The 22,492-nt window shown below is 31.3% G+C and overlaps 9 protein-coding genes across 9 annotated transcripts; 5 read left to right on the forward strand and 4 right to left on the reverse strand.

The window, feature by feature from the left end:
* Positions 1 to 266: 266 nt before the first annotated feature.
* GO595_000090 (Histone deacetylase 1) lies at positions 267 to 1,322 on the forward strand (the record flags this gene model as incomplete). The annotated part of the gene is made up of 1 exon (XM_067922623.1): positions 267 to 1,322. The coding sequence occupies one exon, from the start codon at positions 267 to 269 to the stop codon at positions 1,320 to 1,322; it is 1,056 nt and encodes a 351-aa protein (XP_067779545.1).
* A 102-nt stretch (positions 1,323 to 1,424) lies between these two features.
* On the forward strand, positions 1,425 to 2,018 carry GO595_000091 (Ras family protein; the record flags this gene model as incomplete). The annotated part of the gene is made up of 1 exon (XM_067922734.1): positions 1,425 to 2,018. One exon carries the CDS (start codon positions 1,425 to 1,427, stop codon positions 2,016 to 2,018), a length of 594 nt encoding a protein of 197 aa, XP_067779546.1.
* A 365-nt stretch (positions 2,019 to 2,383) lies between these two features.
* On the reverse strand, positions 2,384 to 2,932 carry GO595_000092 (uncharacterized protein; the record flags this gene model as incomplete). Its single annotated transcript, XM_067922845.1, has 1 exon — positions 2,384 to 2,932. One exon carries the CDS (start codon positions 2,930 to 2,932, stop codon positions 2,384 to 2,386), a length of 549 nt encoding a protein of 182 aa, XP_067779547.1.
* Positions 2,933 to 3,377: 445 nt separating this feature from the next.
* On the reverse strand, positions 3,378 to 4,076 carry GO595_000093 (haloacid dehalogenase-like hydrolase family protein; the record flags this gene model as incomplete). The annotated part of the gene is made up of 1 exon (XM_067922956.1): positions 3,378 to 4,076. The coding sequence occupies one exon, from the start codon at positions 4,074 to 4,076 to the stop codon at positions 3,378 to 3,380; it is 699 nt and encodes a 232-aa protein (XP_067779548.1).
* A 550-nt stretch (positions 4,077 to 4,626) lies between these two features.
* GO595_000094 (CAMK family protein kinase) lies at positions 4,627 to 8,211 on the forward strand (the record flags this gene model as incomplete). Its single annotated transcript, XM_067923067.1, has 2 exons — positions 4,627 to 5,409; positions 6,040 to 8,211. The coding sequence occupies 2 exons, from the start codon at positions 4,627 to 4,629 to the stop codon at positions 8,209 to 8,211; spliced, it is 2,955 nt and encodes a 984-aa protein (XP_067779549.1).
* Positions 8,212 to 8,631: 420 nt separating this feature from the next.
* On the reverse strand, positions 8,632 to 13,882 carry GO595_000095 (aldo/keto reductase; the record flags this gene model as incomplete). Its single annotated transcript, XM_067923178.1, has 2 exons — positions 8,632 to 9,574; positions 10,935 to 13,882. 2 exons carry the CDS (start codon positions 13,880 to 13,882, stop codon positions 8,632 to 8,634), a joined length of 3,891 nt encoding a protein of 1,296 aa, XP_067779550.1.
* A 3,469-nt stretch (positions 13,883 to 17,351) lies between these two features.
* On the forward strand, positions 17,352 to 18,359 carry GO595_000096 (XYPPX repeat family protein; the record flags this gene model as incomplete). Its single annotated transcript, XM_067923289.1, has 1 exon — positions 17,352 to 18,359. One exon carries the CDS (start codon positions 17,352 to 17,354, stop codon positions 18,357 to 18,359), a length of 1,008 nt encoding a protein of 335 aa, XP_067779551.1.
* Positions 18,360 to 18,461: 102 nt separating this feature from the next.
* GO595_000097 (XYPPX repeat family protein) lies at positions 18,462 to 18,932 on the forward strand (the record flags this gene model as incomplete). The annotated part of the gene is made up of 1 exon (XM_067923400.1): positions 18,462 to 18,932. One exon carries the CDS (start codon positions 18,462 to 18,464, stop codon positions 18,930 to 18,932), a length of 471 nt encoding a protein of 156 aa, XP_067779552.1.
* A 1,807-nt stretch (positions 18,933 to 20,739) lies between these two features.
* On the reverse strand, positions 20,740 to 21,984 carry GO595_000098 (Pkinase-domain-containing protein; the record flags this gene model as incomplete). The annotated part of the gene is made up of 1 exon (XM_067923511.1): positions 20,740 to 21,984. One exon carries the CDS (start codon positions 21,982 to 21,984, stop codon positions 20,740 to 20,742), a length of 1,245 nt encoding a protein of 414 aa, XP_067779553.1.
* Positions 21,985 to 22,492: the final 508 nt, after the last annotated feature.

Raw genomic sequence — 22,492 nt, forward strand, 5'->3', positions numbered from 1 at the left:
CGCCAAAAGCGAAAAAATTAAGCCGCCCCAAAATGTGGGGAAATATATGTCAAAAAAATTGAATGTTAATATTTGTGCCAGTCACATAAAGATTTATGAACAAGAGAGTTGTGTACTTTTATGACGAAGATGTAGGAAACTTTTCTTATACATTAACTCACCCAATGAAGCCGCATCGAATTCGTATTGCTCATAATCTAATTTTAGCATATAATCTTTATCCAAAAATGAGAATTTTAAGACCAAAACGGGCAACTTTTAATGATATGACAAGATTTCATACAGATGAATACATTAAATTTTTACAAGCAGCAACTCCAGAAAATTCTGCTAACGAAGCAGATGTATTAAACAAATTTAATATTGATCAATCAGATTCACCACCATTCACCGGTCTTTACGAATTTTGTCAAATATCAGCAGGTGGTTCAATTTGTGCTGCGCAACAATTAAATGATAACAAAGCTGACATTGCAATAAATTGGGCCGGTGGACTTCATCATGCTAAGAAATCAGAAGCCAGTGGTTTTTGTTATGTTGCCGATTGTGTTCTTGGCATTCTTGAATTACTCAAAAAGCATGAACGAGTTATGTACATTGATATTGACATTCATCATGGTGATGGAGTTGAAGAAGCTTTTTATTTAACAGATCGAGTTCTTACAGTTTCCTTCCATAAGTATGGAGATTTTTTCCCAGGGACAGGTAGTTTGAATGATATTGGAATTGATAGAGGAAAATATTACTCTGTTAACGTCCCACTTCGTGATGGCATGGACGATGAAAGTTACATCACGCTCTTTAAGCAAATAATGGGCGAGCTAGTTAACTGGTACAAGCCAGGCGCGATTTTGCTTCAATGCGGTTCTGACTCATTAACAGGCGACCGTTTAGGCTGTTTCAATCTTACGACAAGAGCGCACGGCGAATGTGTAAGGTTTATGAAAGGTTTTAAGATACCATTATTAGTCACAGGAGGTGGCGGCTATACTGTAAGAAATGTTGCACGTTGTTGGGCATATGAAACTTCAATTTTAGTCGACCAAGAAATTGAAGATGAATTGCCTTTTAATGAATATATGGGATATTTTGGACCAGACTATAGGTTACATTTGCACCCTTCAAATATGGTTAACCAAAACGACAAAGAATATTTGGGAAATATTTATCGAACAATTCATGAAAGATTAGAACAAAATCCTGGCGCACCAAATGTTTGTTTCGAGAATGATTTCCAATTTGATAAGCCGGATCTACCTAAAGGTATTGGTGAATACATTGGAAATAGACCAACAATGAATTTATTCCAACAGAACAAATAAAAATAATTTTGTGAACTCAAAAATAAAACCGTTTTTAACGATCAAAATTGTCTGAAAATTATTTAACGTACGTTGGCTGGCTAAAATTTATTGTTTTAGGAAATGTCGGATGGTTCTGAGCTTTTCCCACAATCTAACGTTTCGCGTGCTGATTTGAAGCTTGTTCTTCTCGGTGATAGTGCAGTTGGTAAAACAAAGCTTGTTGAAAGATTTTTATTAAAAGAATATAACCCAGTTAATAACTCAACTTATGCTTTGACATTATACGAACATCATGAGAACCTTGGCGGAAAAGATATACTCGTAAGTATTTGGGATACTGCTGGTCAAGAAAGATTTGAGAGTATTCATCCTGCATTTTTCTATGGCGCCCATGCTGCCATTCTTGTTTTTGATGCAACACGAAAAGAAACATACCAGCATCTTGAAGAATGGAACCAACAATTAGTTTCACAGAGAAATCAAATTCCCGTTATTGTTGTTGCTAACAAAATGGATTTGAATCCATCTATTACAAGAAAGCAATTCAAATGGCCAGCAGCTCATAAGTATCCACTTTATTATACATCAGCTGCAAAAGGTGCAAATGTTGTTCCTGCATTTCAAGAAGCAATTCATCTCGGGTGGACACATAAGAATAATCCCGATGATGTAATGGGCGTTATATGTGAGCTTCTTGCAAAGGAAAATCAATAAAACAATATTTCGAATGAATTTTACTGGATTTCAAATATTAAAAGAAACATCTTTTGATTTGAAAAAATATTTTTTTTGCGATTGCCATTTTTTGTTCAATTTGCCCATACAAATTAATTTCAAATAATTAAAAGATAACATTCAAAATTAACGATTTACAAGTTAAAAGTATATAACATTTCATTTCGGTTCTTTTGAGTTAAAAAAGTTTTTTCCTAACACGTTTATTCATTAAAATGTTTCTGTAAGTTAATAAGTATCACACAAAACAACAAAAAAATGATGACAATTATGAAATCGTCGAAGAAAAATTTTTGTTTTCATTTATAATAATTAAAAAATGCCTATTAATATATTTAATATAATTAATGACGAGATCGATGGTGACGATGAGAGTGTCGAGATGATGAATTTTCAGGATCAGAATCTTCCTTAGATCTTCGGTGACGATGAGAAGATTTTTGAGAACTAGTAGCTGTTTCATATTTTGCAGAAAAGCTATCACTGACTGGATAGCTTTCTTGTTTAACTTCGCGATATGATTTTCGTTCACGTGAACTTGATTGAGCATGATGACTTTGTGAGCTCATACTTCGCTCCTTCCTCGCTATAATTTCCTGTTCTTGATAGTTTGGTTGTGCATCTTCGATGATAACTTGACCAACCATATCATCTTCAATTCTCACAACTCTTGCATGGAATGGTTCACCATCTATTGAGCTTCTATCAAGCTTTTGAGCTGCTGATTCTGCCTCTTTGTTTGACCGAAAAATAATATAACCAACTCTTAAATTGTAAGAAGCATGTTCAACCATAACAATAGGTTTTTGAATGCCTGTTGTTCTACATACAAATCTTGTGAAATCTTCCAATGGTAAATCTCCTAAAGGGTGAACTTGGACAACAAACGTCATTTTTAGCTAAACACAGTTAGTCAATTTCAATGTTCGTTTACTTTGTGGTAAAAATGTTTGACTTCTATAAGTGCTTTCATTCAAACAGGAATATCAAATAATTTTTATGAAAATTGAGTTAATGATTGTGAAAATATTAATTAATATAAATAATTTGACGAATGTTATTGCATATTTTAGCTGAGTTAAAAATCTCAAAGAAATATCATTTTGTTTGCCATAAATATAATTTGTTTTTAAAAGAATTATAATTTATGAGGAAGGAATAGCAAACAAAGTAAACTCACATATAATTATTATCTTATTTAAAAAAAAATGAAAATAACATATCTTCAAATTATGAACACTGAAATTTCAATAAAATTATTTTTTTCATTCTAAACTCACAATTTCTCTGTTAAAGTAAATCAGGATCACTAAAAAATATTATGGAGAGAATGTGTTTTTACTCTAATTCAAGCAATTTCATCAATTCTTGGTGTCCTTCAATAAGATCCTCGTGGATGTATGATGGCTTCGGGTATTCAGCATAATGAACACGTCCTGTTTTGACGCCAAATGGTATTACACCGTTCTCTATTGCTGCGTTGATGTCTGATGGGGTGTCGCCGATGTGCATAATGATGTCAAATTTTTTGCCGGTTTTTTCTTCTGCTATCTTACGCGACATTAAGACAGCATCTTTTCTGTCATTGAATACTCCGAGCCCACCAATCCTTTGTGGGAAGTATTGAGCTATTCCACAAAGCTCTAATTTCCTCCAAGCAATTCGAGGAAAGTTTCCACTTGCAATTCCCATTGTAACATTAGGTTTTGACGACAATTCTGCAAGAGTTTCAGGAACGCCTTTGCATACTTCAGGTATAGCTGTACATGTTTCGATGAAAATGTCTTCCATTCTTGTTTGTGCTTTGGAAATGTTCTCCTCACTTGGTTCAAAACCAATCTTCTTTATCATTTCGGCAAGAATTCGTTTGTCCATCCATCCATCAATCGAATGACCAAAAAAGACTTCAGGTGTATCACACTTACCAAAAAGTTCTTCACATGCTAAATGGAACGCATTTAAATGGAATTTAGTGGCATCATTTCCAAGGATTAGTGTTCCATCAATATCCCAAGATATGTATACCTCTTTGGACATGTTTGGAGTGTGGGGCACCCCAAAACTGACCATTTTCTTACATGTAAGGTCATCAAACTAAACTCGTATTAAATGTCTTCTTTAAAGCAGATTTGTTTTTTGAATAGTTCAAAAATGAAGTCCTAACTTTAGTCAGCATAATACTCAAAAATCATATCATAGTGATATTGTCATTTCGAAAAAATGATATTTTCTGGAATATTGTGATGATGAGCACACTCTTATCAGTCAGGCTCACTTGTTGGTATTAAGATATTATGGTGTTAGTAGCTCATTTGATTGGCATTTTAAACGAGAATTTACTTTTCATAGCCTATTATCTTACTTATGAAATTCTGTCAAAAAACGCTCAGGCATTTGAAAGATAATTTGAGTGTGCTCATTGAAATCTAAGACGACACCACGTCAAATTGAATTATCTTTATTGAAAACTGTTTGTTAAGCGCTCAAAAAGATTATCTGCTAAAATTTATTTGGACCAATTTTCAGAATTTTGTATTGATAAAAAATAAACATTTGAATCTAAAATTCTTAAAGAATCATTTTTAAAATGCATTGTCCGTGTCAAATAGAAACAGAAGACCTCGTTAATACCAAAATTGGAGAGTACAAACTTATTAGGAAACTTGGGAAAGGTAGATTTGGGTCTGTATATCTTTGTAAGTCAGAAAAATATAATTGTTATTTTGCTATAAAAATTGTCGAGAAAAATGCATCATCAGGTTTAATACAGTTTGAAAGAGAGACAGGAAACTTAGGTTCAGTTTATCATTCAGGTATTATCAGCTTATATTCTTTTTTTGAAGATAATCACCATTTTTATCTTGTTATGGAATATTGCTCTGGAGGAACTCTTTTAAATCTTATCCAAAGGTACAAACATCTTAACAAAGTTTCAATTCAATTTTATTTCAAACAACTTTTTGAAGTTCTTGACTATTGTCATACAAACAACATAGCCCACAGAGATCTCAAGCCAGAGAATATCTTTTTGGAGCATAATGGTCGGCTAAAAGTTGGTGATTGGGGTCAATCAAAAATTTATTCATCCTCTGAAGATCTTCTTCAAACACATTGCGGAACAGTGTCATATGCACCACCTGAGATGTTTTCCCATTCTCCATATGATGGTCAAGCATCAGATATGTGGTCAGCTGGAGTTTGTCTTTATGCAGCAGCTCATGGAAGGCTTCCGTGGCCATCATCGCACGAAAAGATCGAATCCATAACAAAATGTCATTTTGCCATATCACCAGATGTTGATCAAGAAATCGCAGATGTCATTAATTCTTTGATCGTGTTAGATCCAAAAAAGAGAAAAACAGCAAAAGAGGTCTTACAGATGCCACTTTTTCAAAATTATAATCCAACGATCTCAAAAGAGTTAATGCTTCCAAGAAGAGAAAGAGCATCAAACCCAAACATCAGCACCCTTAAAACAAGTGGAAAGTTACTCATAAACAGTTTGAAATTGACAAAAGGGAAAATGTCGATGTCATCAAATTTCCGTCAAAGAATTTTATCTTTTTAACGAGAAAATTCTTTTTTCAAGAGAAAATATAGAAAATACAATAAATCTTCATACCATGAATTTTTTTTTATAATTAAAATTAAAAAAATTAAAATTAACGTTCGTTATGCGTTTTTGAATACAGAAGTGACCGTTAAATGAATTAGGGCAGCCCAAAAGCAGCAAATTCAAATGTCATCCAAAGTAATTAACAAAGAGGTTATTGATTTGACTTATGAAACACAAAGACATGTTAAAAACGAAGCAGCGCTTATAGAGTTCGAGGATTTTATTTATAAATCGGCAAAATTCAATATTTCTACAGCATTAAATGATTTTATAAAACACCAAAAATGTTATTATTCCACGCAATATCTTGTTTCCCGCCATCTCACAAAGAACAGTAATCTTATATTAACAAATCTTATTTCTTTCAATTATCCAATTTTAGAGGGAAAGGCAGAAGTTGTTGATATTGCTGGTCTTGAAAAGGTTTCAAAAACGCCGATCAAAAATGATGCACTTGTTGACATTTTAACGTATTGTACAATTCCTTCAACATTTTACTTTTTCCTAGAAGAGAAACGTGTTTCAAGCTTTGTCGAATTTTGCTCAAAAGGTGTTGAGCCTACTAATTTCATGAAATATCTCAGAGTAATTTTTATTCATCCCGTTTTTGTCAGGTTTGTTAGCTCTGTTTTTAGCCCAATAATTACCCCTTATCTTCTCACAAGCAAAAAAATCGAACAACCAGAAGAAGTTTTGAACCAGATATATGAATTATGGGAATCCAAAATATCAATGATTCCAAATTTCATTAGGCGTATCTTCAATGAATCCACCAAAAACAAACAAATTGACAACAAGCCTATTTCAGGTTCACTTATTCTCTATGAATGTTTCTTCAAAGAATTTGTGAAATCTCCACAACGCTTTCTTGTCTTTGATTGTCACCAAAAGGTTCCTTCGAACTTTTTCGAACCAATTATGACATGTCTGCAAACTAATCAAGATATTCTACATCGGTTTGCAAATTCAATTCAATCATCAACACTTGAACTTGATACCAGTTATTTAATATCAAGTACCCAAGAGATTGAGAAGAGCATTATCCCCAACAGCTTATATGATTCTTTTGATGAGTTAGCAACTTCTTGCATCTCGAGCCGATCGTCAAAAGTGCCAAACTTTGACTTACAAAAGTACCGCATCAAATTTGAGCAGCCCGGAATTCTTGCTATAGATGAGGAATTACTTAAGAAGAACATGCTATCGAAACGTGAGAAACTTAATTTTGAGGAAATCTTTTGTGCAGGATCTGATATTATCATTGATAGTAGTAATAATCCAATCTATGATAACTTTGTTCTTTGTGGTAATTCGGTTAATCTTGTTCAACGATTATGTTTATATCAAGAGATAGAACATTCAGATCCCATTAAAATGTTGAACAACATTAAAAACAAACGATTTAATGAGGAAACATTAATAATTCAAAAGAATAACTTCAAGAAGAAATTAAACCAATATATAGCAATGACTAATACGCCGTTTCTAAAGCTACAAAATTATATCGAATACATTTGCATCGATAGTATAAAAACTACAACAACAAATAAATTAACAATTGATAAATACATCGAAACTCCAAAACTTTTCGCAAATGAATACAAAAATCAAATTTCTCAAATCAAACAAGTTAATAGTGAAAATAATTACTTCAAATCTAAGTCTCTATTCCTCGCATACAGTAAGTTCGCAAGTAATCTCTTGTTTCATGTTTATTGTTCACAACGAATCGATCTATCGGCACTCGATGAAAAAGTTTACCACTTTTTGGATAAAGCATTCGAAGTCATGACTGAAAAAGTCGAACTCGAATTAATTTTAAATCTCGAAAAAATCGATTTTTTGGCTGAAGAATTTAATTTATATTGTAATGAAAATACAAACCCACTTCAAAAGTTTAATAAGTTAATGAATGTGTTTTATAAAATGAATATAATTTGTAAATCATTTTTACCATTTGGTACTGAAATCACTGAAAAAGAAACAATTAAATTTGGTAAGTTATTAGTGGCTTATGCTAAACCAAGAAATTTAATTTCTGTTTTATATTTCATCGAAGAATTTCTTTCGCCACTTGGCTTCATTCAAACAAATTATTTCACTGGTATCGTCTATTCAATTATTCAGAAGGCAAAAGAATTTGGTTTCTATCCAAAAAGTGAAAAGTGTCAGAACAACCGTCTCGCGCACTTTTATTATTACGTGGCGGTTTTGGGCTCAAACGGAGGCGGTTTGAAGTCTCAATTTTTGACTAGATTAACCGACTCGGAGGACGTTTTGTCAGAAAAAATTATTAAGGCTCAAGTGCCAACAAAAAATAAGAACTTAATATTAACAATATTAAATTGTTCGAACTATGATATAGAAATAGAAAACCCACAAAACGTGGCATTGGCTGTGGTGTTCGCAGACGAAGTTATGAACACACGAGAAATAAATGGATTCCACGGAAAGTTTCCAAATGCAAAGAAATATTTGGTGGGAGAAAAGGACTCAAGAAAGAAGATTACCCCAATAACGATGGATGAATTGTTCAAAAATATTAAAAAATTGTAATTTCCCGAGAATATCGTATCAATAAAAGTAATTTTTCTATTTTTCATACGCATTACTTTCATGGCGCATAGAGACTGACAGGAAACAAATGCACGTTTCAAATTTGGAATATGTTTTAATTTGAAAATGTCTGTTTGATTGTTCTCTTGAGTGTGTATTCAATACTATTGAAAAGGTGATTTTTTGCATAGTTTATGTGATTTTTTGTTCGAACGATAAAATAACCGCACTTATGACTTTCTGGAAGCATAAATTTTTTGTAATGAAATTTGATATTTTCACAGAATGTATTTCATTTTTTTAGAAATCAAGCGGAATTCAGTCGTTTCAATTTGAAAAAATTCACTTATTTTCCTGTAATTTCCTTCTAAACTAATTAAAAAACAAAACATTTGCATTTAAGTTTACTTAAAATCGATTTTACTTACCGAGAGACTTCTTAAAGTTTTCTTCCGCTTCTTCTGGAGAGAGAGGTCCGACCAAATGATGCGGAACATATGGCTTTTCGAGCTCAGCGATTTCTTCTGGTGTAAGTTTCACTTTCACTGCGCCGACGGCGTCGACCAAATGTTCGACTTTTGTAGCGCCGACAATTGGCGCAGCGACAACGCTCTTGCTAAGCATCCAAGCAAGCGCGACTTGTGTTCTTGATATTCCTCTTTTTTCGGCGATTTCTTTCACTTTTTGGACAATGGCCATATCTTCATCACGGTTTGCATCGTATTTACTTCTTGCGACTGCATCTGTCTTAAACCTTAATGTCTCGGCGTCCCAGTCACGAACGAGTCTTCCGGATGCAAGTGGTGAATATGGTGTTGATGATACTCCTTCTTCTTTCAATAATTTGAACATTTCACGTTCTTCTTCACGATAGATAAGGTTGTAATGATCTTGCATAGAAATGAATGTGGCCCAGCCATGTTGGCGCGCAACTTCTTGAGCTTTAAGAAATTGGTATGCATACATGGAACTTGCTCCAATGTAACGAACTTTGCCGGCTTTGACAACTTCGTTGAGAGCTCCCATGGTCTCTTCAATTGGGGTGCTATAATCCCAACGATGAATGATTAATAAATCAATATAATCCATGCCAAGACGTTTGAGAGAATTGTCTACTTCACGAAGAATTGCAGGACGAGAAAGACGGCCTTCATTGAAATAAACTTTGGTAGCTATGACAACATCTTCACGCTTGGCATATTTCTTGATTGCACGTCCAAGCATTTCTTCTGATGTTCCGGCAGAATAACCATTCGCTGTATCGAAGAAATTGATTCCGAGTTCTAAAGCTTTTTTGACAATTTCTTCTGAATGTTCTTCATCAAGAACCCACTGATGAATCCATTTGGTCTTATCACCAAAGCTCATGCAGCCACAGCAAATGCGGGAAACAATGAGGTCGGAATTACCGAGCCTAACATATTCCATATTTTCGTTCTTCTTGAACATAAGTGAAATGAATTTTGTGCGCAGATACGATAAATATGGCATTCAATTTTGAGCTTCGATAAAAATTGAATAGTTTATAAACTTTCTATAGAAAAATTATCTTTGCAAAAAATAATTACTTATGTTTATATTTATATATCTAAATCTTGTTCTCAGGGATCGCGCGCTTCATGGTTTAACAGAAGTGCAACAAGTGCTGAAGATGGAGAAAGCGACATGATGAGTGGGGAACACTTATGTACAAATCGTATCGATGCTGCAGAAATTTGTACCATTGCTCGTGCTAAGATTTGGACAGAGTTAGTCCAAGAGGGACTGAAAAATGGTGCAATTGATTGGAAAAAGACTCACTAAAACTTCAATGGGCTGATGCGCAATATTTTTGCTGAAGAAGGAGAACGACACACAATTGCTCATAGAAGCTGAAGAAAGGACAACGAGAGAAGAAAGATTGAGGCGTTTAGGTTGTAAATTAGTGATATGCATTAGAAGAATTTTTATTGTATTGTTCTGACTTGAAAATGATAGGCGTATAATTGAATTCAAAATTTGGTATTTTGGATATCTAACCTCGATTTGCGTAGTTGAATTTTTTTTATTTTAAATGTTTTTTTGTGGGTCAGAAATTTTAACATAGTTCATGAAAAAATGTTGAAAAAATTTTAAAAAAACATATTATTTAGTATTATTTTTCACATTAAATGCGAACTACAAAATTATCTTCTTTGAAATCTTTTGCAAATGGATCTTCTTCATTAATATTATTTAAATAATCAATAGAAAAATTATTTGTTTCCATTACTTTTTCTATATCATCATTTGATTCTTCTTTGTTTTCGTGTTTTTTATTTCTCATACGTATTAATAATATAATAAGTAATGAAATAATAATTACAGCAATCAAAACTCCAACAATAATATAGACATAGGTTTTATCTTCAACTTTTGTTTCAAAATTTTCAAAAATAATATAAAAATCAGAATAATATTTGAAATATTTTGAATAAATAATAACAGTATAATCATAAAGTATAAGTAATGTCGGGATATATGTAAAAGATGAATTTATATTTGTAATAATAAATGAGGTTAAATATGAATTATAAATAGTTAACGATTTTGTATATGATAAGATATAAGATATAATAAAAGAATGAGTTAAAGTTACACCAGATAAAAGAGAGTCTGTAAATTTACTGAATAATGAAAATGTATTTGATGTGGCAAATGAACTTGTTTGAACAAACGAATTCATTTTAGTGAATGAATTTGACTGTGAATATGTATCCGATTGTGAATATGTATTTGTTGGATCCTCTCTTATGAAATAATGTTCTGTTTCTCCTATATTTCCTGTTTTATCAATTGCAGCAACATGAACATATACATTTTCATTGATTATATCTTTGATTTCATTTTCGGATGTCTTTTGAAGATTTGCAGTATCAGATGATATAACAGTATCAGAATTATTATCTACAACATAATAATATTCACTAATTCCAGTAGGAAAATAGAATTCAATATCATCTGATTGATATTCATGATTCCCATCAAATGTAATTCCGATAACTTTATATAAATATTTTACTTCTGGATCTTCTGCAGATATTGTAACTGATCTTTCGCCTTCAATTCTTGTGATTGTTGGTTTAGATGGTGCTTTCGTATCTTTGGCAGAATTATCATATGAAAACTGATACGATGTTCGTTGGAATAAATAATAAATTGTATTTGCAAGAATTTTACGTTCAACTTCTGTGGAACCACAACCACTATGGCCTGTTTGAATCATAGCGGTATTCCGATATGTTGTTAAGTAATAATATGGATTACCATGCCGAGGTTCAGAGTATCCAGGAAGATTCCATTCATAATTTATAGGTGCACTAAAATTAGATTCATAGTTTGGACTTAATTCAGAACCAAGTTCCATCCATACATCACCAAATGCAGCATTTTCACATGTATGCGTAAGTGGAATAGAAAAATTACTATTCTGATCAAGTTGATATGGGAATTGTGTAAGAAAACCAGATTTTGTAACTTTAGTTTCATTTGAATAATAACGCCATTTATATGGAAGGTCTCCATTAGAACACGAGGAAAGATCACAATCTGTAGTTCCAAGTAATATTCCAAATTTATCTGCTATTTGTCCAAGTCCAATTTCTCTACCATAACTTGAACCAACAACATCATGACCTAAGAGAACACCATATCCAAGATCAATATATTCACTAACACGTTGAACAGATTCGTTACTAATAAATTGACCACCATTAGAATCCCATGTCCCAAAGAAAATTACATCATATTCTTTCATTTCATCAAGTGTCATTTCATCAAATTCCTTTGTCACCTTTGGCGTGACATGAATGATTTGTTTGCCTGTATAAGGATTTAATCCATATGGTTCAAATGTATAATTTTCACCGGAATACTCGTAACTGCCTCCTTCCATCCAAACTTTTAATGCAGCGGAAAGATAAGTTGTTTGATTCGTACCATCAGCATACATGTAAGTTACATTAGGAATATCTGAACCAATTGTATTATTTAGTTTTTGAGGATAGACATTGAGAACTTTAATGTCTTGTGTAGTATTGTAATCAAATGAACTTATCGGTTTCCAATTTGTACCATCATCACTGGATGAGTAAACAGTATAATAAATGTTCTGAGTTTCATTAAAACCAGTCCAGTTTAATATAACACAATCGTCTTCATATTTTACTGTAAGTTTTATTTTATCTTGAAGTTTTATTGTCGAAATATCTCCAATGTTACCTGCTCTATCAATTGCAGCAACATGAAAATACTTTTCATTTTGTATATCTTCAATTGTGATTGGAATTGTTGTTTCAAGTGTTTTATATATTAAATCCTTATATGATACCTCTTTTTCTGATGTAATTACATATTTATAATGATCAATACCTGTTTTAACGTTAACATCAACTTCATTAGATCGAGTAAAAATCTTATCATTTATCAAAGAATGTGCTTCAACTAAAAATTTATAATCTGAACCAAAATCTTCAGCATTAAATTTAACTTTCAATTTATCTAAATCATATTTAATATCTGTGATTTTTGGTGGTGTTATGTCTTGTGATGAATGATCTTCTGTATAATTATCATATGTTCGTTGTTTTAAATAATATATTGTGTTAGCAATAATTTTTCGTTCATCTTCACTTGCTTCACAATTACTATGACCTGTTTGAATAACAGCTGTATTATCTTTTGTTGTAAGATAAAAATTATGTTTTAAACCATTTTTATCTTCATGAACTCCTTCATTATTCAATGATATCCAAACATCGCCAGTAGCTGCATGATAATATGTATGTGTTCGTGGAACTTTTAAAATTCTTCCAATATCACCAATCTCATATGGATAATTAGTTAATAAACCTTTCCGTTGTATAGATATTTCGTCTGATACAAATGTTGTATAATTAGTACCATAATTATAATCTAAATAATCTAGTTTAATACCAAAATAATTCCTAAGCGCAAGTAAACCTGTAGCTTGATGATTTTCAACAAAAATTCGTGTAAGACAATCATGACCTGCAAAAACACTATAGCCTTTTTTGAGATATTCATAAATTACATTTTGAGCTGTTATTCTTTTGATGGAATATCCAGCACTGCCATCCCATGTTCCAAAAAATATAACATCATAGTTATATATGAAACTTTTATCTACTGTTATATTAGTTTCAAAATCATTAATAGATATTATATCTACAAATATTATTTGAAGATTTGTATCAGGATCTATTCCAAATCCTTCGATTTTTGTTTTTACACCGTTTTCTATAAGTGTTCCTCCTTCCATCCATAATTTGAGTGATGCTGACTTAGGTAACTCCCTTTCTTGTGTTTCATTAGTAAATTTAAAATAAACTTTATACGTTTCATAAATACTGGCATTGATCGCTTTTGTTCCATTTGTTCCATCAAACTGACTTGGATAGATGTTCAACACTTTGATCTTTGATCCTTTATTATATGTGCTGCATTGTTTCCAATCAGACCAAACACCATTAGAATCTTTGCTTTTTTGATAAAGTTTATAATAGATATCTTGATCTTTGATATTTGTCCATTCTAAGTATGTCCCTCCTCGTCTATAGGCATAAGATAAATTAGCAGTTGCTGACAGTTCTAAATCTATAGACCGAGCCAAGAAAGTCAAGATAAAAAGCATATGAGATTTTGGAAACCCAGAAAAAGATTTAAATGAAATGAAAGAATATTGAGATCTATTGCAATTTTCAATATGGTATTGAAAAAGTTTACATTCTTCAGGGAGATATTTAATTGCTCAAAAAAAGTTATTTAACGTACATTGTGAAAAAAACCAACAAAATTTGGAAAATTTCGCTCATTGCGTCCAATATATCATTATTCCTTAAATGTTTATATCCAAATTGAGAGCAAATCAAATATATTCAATTATATGAGAGACACTAAAATACAAATGAAACATTTCATCAAATTTTATTTTTTTAAATCAAAAAAAGGATTCGACAGAATTATTAAGCACTCCCCGTATGTTACAAGCTTATATATCTTAACTTCTTGTTTCAAATAGTCATTGAGTTATTTTTGTCTGAAGCATATGGAACCATCATCTATGATAATTTATAATATTCTTACAACATAACCTGAAGGTCTTAGAAATTACAAGTTCCTCCCTTAAGTAAAAACATAAAACATTTAACAGAAGAAAAAAATACAGCATAGCCAATTAAATATTATGATTAACAAAGTCATATCTTTTATAAAGTTATGGATCAATTTGATTGAAATCGAAATCATTTTTAAAATTTCATTTGGATTAATTCCTTCTTAAATTAATTGTTTATGACGTTTCCAATCATCCTTTGAAAGTTCTTCATAATTTCCTAAATAATCACTTATAAATGACCATTCTTCAGACTCATCATAATCAAAATTTTGGAATATTTTTGTTAGCTTATCTACGAAGAGGCATTAAGTAATGTGAATTTTATGTCTTGACAATAAGTTCATTCAGGATTATCATTCACATTTATCCCCAATGTTACAGTTACAAACAGCATATTTGAATACGCAATTCCATATCATTTAAAAGCATTAGGCATTACTGATATCAACAATATTCTAATCAAATGGGAAAAGGAATCAGCATTAACGAATTAAAAGGAAATATCAAAATCGCCTCAAAATATGATCAACATATATAGAGAATTTTCCTGTATTAAAAACAAAAATAAATTGAAAAATTTGAAACACGATTTCTTATAATTATAAAAAAAATTAAGTGTCACAAAGGAACATATGATATTTTTAATATAATCAATAATCAAATGATTGATTTTGAAATTTCTATAATTTATCATATGTTTTTACCTATTTCTTTATTTATCAAATCTAGATTGATGTCTTGTTTTTAATATATTTTAAACAAATCAAGATGAAATCCAAATCATTTTACATTTGAAAAATTCGATTGGTTATTCTATCCTCCCACATTCAAACCACAAAAATTGAATTCAAAATATAAAATAGTAATATCTCGAAAATCATTAAATAAATTTATGTCAAACATGAATAATTGATACAACTTTTATTTTGAGCAATAATAATAATTTTTTTAATAAAATTAACTTTGAGATCAGGTTAAACTGAGAATGCGCAATTGAGTAACATAATCACTTTTTAACAAAAAATGACACAACAAAAGTTATCAAATTTTCCCTATCGGTAAATAAGATATGCAGCATTTAGATTTTGCCATTATTGGTAATGATGGAATCGGTAAAACATCTTTCTTGGATACTTATTTTTGGGATGATTTCCAAAGGAAAGAAATCATGATTAACTATACCAAAAATTTTACTTTTGAAGGTCATACAATTAATTTATCTGGCTTTGACCTTACGTATTCAAACAAAATGTATAAGGTTGAAGTTTTATGCCCAAGAAGTTTTTATTTAATATGTTTTTCACTTAATTCATTTAAATCGTTTCAAAATGTTCAAAAAATCTTTTATCCAATGATTCAAAAACATGATCCAAATAAGCCAATCATATTAGTTGGGTTGAAAAGCGATCTTCGTATCCCTAATTCCTTCAATAACTATATGGAATTAATTCCTACTCTTCAAGGAGAAGTATTGAAAAAAATAATCGGGGCGCGTGCGTACATTGAGTGTTCTGCGCTTAGCAAGCAAAATTTAGATGATGTAATTGAAGCTGGACTTCGTTGTACTCTTGAAAATCCAGGTGTACAATCATTTCACAAGCACAAGGAATGTAATATCGGCTGAAATATTTATGTTTTATTTTATCTAAAGTAATTCAACTTTCAATGCAAAAATAACTTTTGTAAAAATCATTTCGATGGAATATATTTGACGCTGCACATAACCTTTTAAATGACAAATGTTTTTTTATTTCCACCCACTGCATATTTATCATTAATTTAATAAGAGGTGCGTTAAAAAATTTTCACGATGGAAATTTCTCGAAGAAGATATCTACATATCTATGAACACAAATTTTTTCGGATTTCTTCTGTACGTTTTGGAGAAAAAGTGAAATAAGAAAAATGGAGATCTCGTGATTGGTAAAAGTTTTTATGAAAATATTACTATTTTTATAAAGTATATATATATGCGATAAAAAATTAATTTGAAGTATATTGATATATCATATTTATAATAAGAAAAACATCAATTTATAACCAAATTCAATTTCCCTAATTTTAAAGTTTAAATAAAATAGTGTAATACTCTTGCTTTTTATATATTTATATTATCCATGATCTAAAAAATAATTTATTTAGATAATTTATTTAGATAATTTATTTAAAAAATATTGTATATATTTTAATTTTTATTTTTGGTGATAAGATTTTTTTTATGAAACAAACCTAGTCAAATCATGTGATTTTCAGAAAAAATCAGATTATTTCCTCTATATTCATGACCCAATTCGCCAAAATATTATTTTTTGCATTTACATTATGTTTTTTAATGATATTTTAAATTTTTTTGTCTTTTGTTTCTATATGAAGAAATGATGTTTTTGAGTATTTTTACTTTTTCTTCACATGTGTAAAACTGAACTTAAATAAGATAACATAGGTAACATACTGCACTGAATTCGAATATATATCTTCGAATGAAAAATATCAATTTTTTAAATTTTGACTGCACCTCTATTTAATACTATCAATATGTTTTTATTATCATCAATATTAAATATTTAAATAATAAGGCAGAAACTCAACGTTAAAATAAAGTTAAACTTGATTTCTTTCTCACATATAAACTTCAACAACCATGAAACACAATGAATTAATGACATTGCAAAGTACAGCTTCAATTTAAATATCGTTTCTGCAAACCCATCTTTATGAGATCAATTTTGTTCAGAACCACTAAAACACTCTGTTTATATTACCGTTTGACACTTTTCCGATCAGCTAAGTCAAATTTCAACTCATTTCAGGTTATTTTGAATGCTTTCTGCAATTTCTTCTTTGAATCAAGTTCGGAAAAGGTTTACTTTTCTGATTTATTGAAAAAGTAAATGGGCTCAAAAAAAATTGATTCAATTCTGTTTGAATTTTAGAAGTTTACATTTCTTTTTGCGCAAAAAAAAGAGGGCCATTTTCTATCAAAGGTATGCAACACCTTCCCATCCCTACTCCTGCCGAAAAGGAATTGGACAAAGAGCTGAATGACATTCCTGAAGAACCTAAAAGTATTAACGATAATCAGGAAGAGAAAGAAGAGGAAGCAGTTGGAAATGAAGTTGAACCAACAGATCCAGCCTATGATTATCTCTGGAAAAACCAAGAAGCATTTGTTGAAGCAAACTTTGCCCAAAACTTCGGGTCCAAAAGGAAATGGAATAATGTATTTTGGACTGTTTTGTTTTGGATTAATTTAATTATAAGTGCTGTTTTATTCTTCATGGGTAAGCCTTGGGCAAGTGAGTCATATACCAAAGATGACCTTTCTCGTAATGACATGCTCATTATTGGAGCAGTTTCAATTGGCGTAACTGTTGTCATTGGCTTTTTAACTTATATCTATGTTCTTTTCTGCCCACGAGTGTATATCAAATCATCCATGATTGTCATGCTTATCTTACTTCTTGGATGTATGATTCCACTTGCAATTCTTACGACTCCACTTATTCTCATATTAACTGGTGTTATCTTCATTGCAGTTTTCATATATCAATGCAGAGTTTGTTCCAAATTAAACTTCAGTGCAGATGTTCTTCAATCATCAGCAATGATCATGAAGAAATATCCAGCTGTTTTCTTCTTTAGCATTGGCCAATTGATTTTCCAATCAGCTCTTTCATATCTATTTTCCTGTGGTGCTGTTCTTGTTTATTGCCGTAACATATCATATTGGTTATATGTTTATATCATTCTTTCCTACTTTTGGATAACTCAAACGACCACTTACGTAACATATACAACCATTGCCGGCCTTACATCTGCTTGGTACTTCCTTAACGGAACTGATTACATGCCACAAAGCATAATTGGCCGAGCGTTTTTGAACTCTATCGGCCCGTCATTTGGCGCGTGTGCGCTTGCAGGCTTTTTGGAAGGCATTTCGAATGGTTTCCGCTGGATCAGTAAGAAGGGTGAAACACTTTCATGTTGTTCTTGAGGATGTCTATTTTCATGTTGTAAGTGTTGCTTCAATTGCTTCAAGTCCATCGTTAAGTTCTTTGTCGGAGTCATTGATCGTTATGCATTAATTTATTGCGCAATGTTCGGTGTGCCAGCTAAAGAAGGTGTTAAGAGATGGGCAAACCTTAAGACGAAGAAGATAATTAAGCAACTTTTGAACACAAGTATAATCAGTCTTACATTTGGATTTTATTCATACGCATCAATGGCTGTTGGCGCTTGCGTAGGTGGTTTAATCGGAATGAAATTCTTCGGAAAAGATACACCACAGTTTACATTCATGTTCGTAACTTCAATGACATGCGCACTAAATGGTTTGTTGTTGATATCGAAGCCAATGGAAGTGATGAGCGATACTTTGTTCTTAGGATTCGCGGAAGCACCGCTTAGACTTGAAGTAGGCGCAAAGGAAGTGTACGACTTGTTCGGCGATGATACAAAGAGAATACTCGACCACGATATCAAAGAGGCAAAGGGAGAAAAGGAAGAGGGTTGCTGCGACGGATGCTGCGGATCTGGTGATGATGGATGCTGCTGCAATATTTGCTGAATGAACTAATTCGTTGAAATTAAAAATACAATTCTACGATTGAAAATGAAATTGTTTATGCTAAAACATATTGGAACTGTGGCGTTATTAGGTTATTAACTATTTGATGGAAGCTGAGTGTTATATCTCATGAATAACATTCGATGATTTTCTGATTGATCAAAAAATAGTATTTTGAAATAAATATGAAAATATACTTGCGCTTTATTATAGACACGTTGTGTCTTGAAGAAAGTAAATTCTTTGGAGAAATTTGATAATACATATCAAAAAAACAAAAATTCAGTTGACTTGAACATGTAAAACAAATCTATTGGTGGTACGTTTAGAAATAAAGAAATATTTGAATTTTCATTTTTTTTAAAAAAGTGATTCATTTTGATCCAACCAAAATTTCTAAAAGTATAATTGACCAAAACTATGCAATGCTTTGTATGCTTCCAGAGTATCCAAAACACAAAATATCTCAACCAATTTTTTCTTTATAGTTTATTTATTTTTCTAATCTCAGTGGGTTCGAATTTAACTATCCATTACCAACGACCAATCTTCATTTGATTCATATTTCTGCTGCATGTGACAATTTAGAAGTTTTTCTATTTTGTCTTTCCAGTAATTTATTTTCGATTAGAACTCAAAGTCCAGATTTATATGAGCCTATTCATTATGCATGTGCATCGGGATCTTATGAAATCTTATCATATATTTTAGCCATTGATTCTTCTTTATCACGTATTCGTTATCAAGTTGATCATTCATTATGTTATTTTGCTCTTTTTTCTGGTGACAAAAAAATATTAAAATTGATTCTAAAAAATGGATTTACACCTAATCATTCATATGAAGATTTAATATGTTCTTCAATTATAATGAAGAAAAATGAATGTTTAAAGACACTACTCAAAAATGACTTCATTGATAAGACACATAATTCTATTCGAACAGCTTTTACATCATTTAACTTCGAAGCAATTGAAATATTAATTAGTTTCGGAATTGATCCAAATGTAACTTTAAAAAACGGAAAACATATATTTATTGCTGCATGTGAACTTCATAACAAATATTTAGCTAAAATATTAATGAAAAATGTTGATGGAGAACAATCAACAAACATAAGTCTCTCTTATGCATTGTGCTTACTTGGTAGCTCAAGTGTTTTAAAATATTTCTTGAGAAATGTTAAATTCGATATAAAGAAGCCATGTAGAAATGGAATAGAACCACACAAAGCTTTGGTTGGTTTGCCCCAAAGAAAAGCATTAAAAATGATAAAAATCCTTTTTAAAAATGGATATGAACTTGATTATGTTTCGGATAAATCTCATGCAACATTTCTAATAGATGTGTGCATGAATATACATAATAAATCATTGGAATTAATTAGTTGGCTACTTGAAAATGGAGCAAATCCATTCGCTCAAATCCCTAATCACAATAACACGTGCTTATATCAGTGCGTCAAAGAAATGGCTAAAACATTTATTTATGGCAAAAAGATCAAACCCATTTTACATATCTTCAACAAATTTCTTGAAAATAAAACAGAAACAGATCAATAAACCACTATTTGTAACGAATAACTCTTGAGTTTTTTCGTAAATATTACAAATTATCCTAAAAAAATTAAATGAAATAAATTATAATTAATAAAGAAAAAATATTTTTTCAATGAAACACACCATTTTGTAATTTCTTTTATACAAATTCGCATTTAAAAAATTGTTACACATTTCATCAAACATATTTTTACCTAATTAAAGAATTTTACATAAGTTTTCATATTTTCGAACCGTCATCAAAGTTTTTATGCTCTTGGCCCAGCGATTGTCATTGGCCTTCCATTAATCAAATCCTGCACCACTCTTTCTATAATTCTATGGCCAGCACTGCAATTAAATTCTCTGTCGTTGTATTTCAGTTTTATCTGCTTTACAAATTGCGCGATATTTTCTTCGGTCGAAATCGGCCTTGGCACAAATGACGTCGATAATTGTATATACGCATGGTTCAGCAGTTCTTCGATTGTTGGCCTTCGTTTTGGATTTGGTTGCAAACACATTTGCATTACATTTTTCAACAATTCAAAGTCAGGAAATTCTTTCAAAACTTCGAACTTGATAACGTTATTGTTAAATATCGTATTATTTGCCTGGTTTTGTGGTGGTCGACCATATACAAGTTCATATAAAATACATCCGATACTATAAACATCAGCAGAAGTACTCAGTTTTGCGGGTTGCTTCCAATCAGAAAATGATTCGGGAGCTTTGTATTGAAAACTACTGCTTTGACGAAAGAATTCGGTACTCGTAGCATCATCTTGAATGACTTTGGCAAAGCCAAAATCAATCAGTTTGAGTGTGCGCTTGACCATTAGGAAATTGGACGGCTTAAGATTCCCATGGATGATCTTTTTTTCATGAATTGTTTGAACAGCTTCAAGCATTTGTTGCCATGTGTATCGAATATAATTAGGTGAAAGACGCTCTTGACTAGAAATTATGCTACGGAGATCTGCATCGCCAAGTTCAAGAACAATTAAAATTAATTTTTCATTTGTGTTAATCTCACTGTCAATAATATTGATGATACGATCACTGCCTTGAAGCTCTTGTAAAAGTTTGATTTCGTTTTCATAGTTTTCGAGAATTGTGAGACTTTTATCAGAATAACGAACTTCTTTTAATGCATAAAAATCACCATTGCTATCAAATACTTTGTATATCTTAGATTCTGAACCAGAACCAATCCTTTCAAGACGATTATATGTGATTCCATTAACAGTTATTTGTTTTTTCGGATTTATGATTTGTGAAAAAATAGCTTTTGGAGACATTGAAGAACTTGGAGGAGAAGGTTGTTGAACTGAATTTATAGGAACGCGAATTGCATGATTGAAATGACTTGAGCTACTATTATTATTATTATTTGTCATATCAATATCTGTTTCTTCCATCATTTCTTCTTTATCTTTCAAAGGATATTCTTTTCTTCCTTGAGCAAGAGAAGGATTCCTGAAATAAATTGGCTTAAATGGGCGAGAAGTCATAAGCTTTTAATATTTTAAACGTATATATAAATACAAACGTTTTTTGGCTAACGGTTTCTCATCGTTCAGTCGACCGTTTATTGAATTAAAATTTTGTTTTCCATGAAAACATTTTTTTATGCAGAAAACATTCAGACAAGAATAAATCAATTATTTCTTTATTGCCTAATAGTATTATAACAATGTCGGTGTCTCGTTTCGTGTGAATACATCTTTAACCGGTGCCGTTCCATCATGCCACACCATCCATATCCGGGTGCTAAAAACATGAAATAGAATCTTTACAAGGTTCCTAAAGTCAACGTATTTGGTTGCCGTGTAATAAAATGTAAGTTTTTTCCCATCAAATTGATACTCTGCACCAGTTATACTCATCGGGAGACATAACTCTTCAACCTTTTTCTGACATATTTCCAACGCTTTTCTTTCATTTTCGAGTTTGATGGGAATATAATTTATTTCATTTTGTAATGCTTTCCGCTGAATTTTTTTAGAATTTTTCATTTCT

The sequence above is a fragment of the Histomonas meleagridis genome (assembly GCF_020186115.1).
Source record: "Histomonas meleagridis strain 2922-C6/04-10x chromosome Unknown contig_1, whole genome shotgun sequence".
Taxonomy (NCBI): Eukaryota; Parabasalia; order Tritrichomonadida; family Dientamoebidae; genus Histomonas; species Histomonas meleagridis.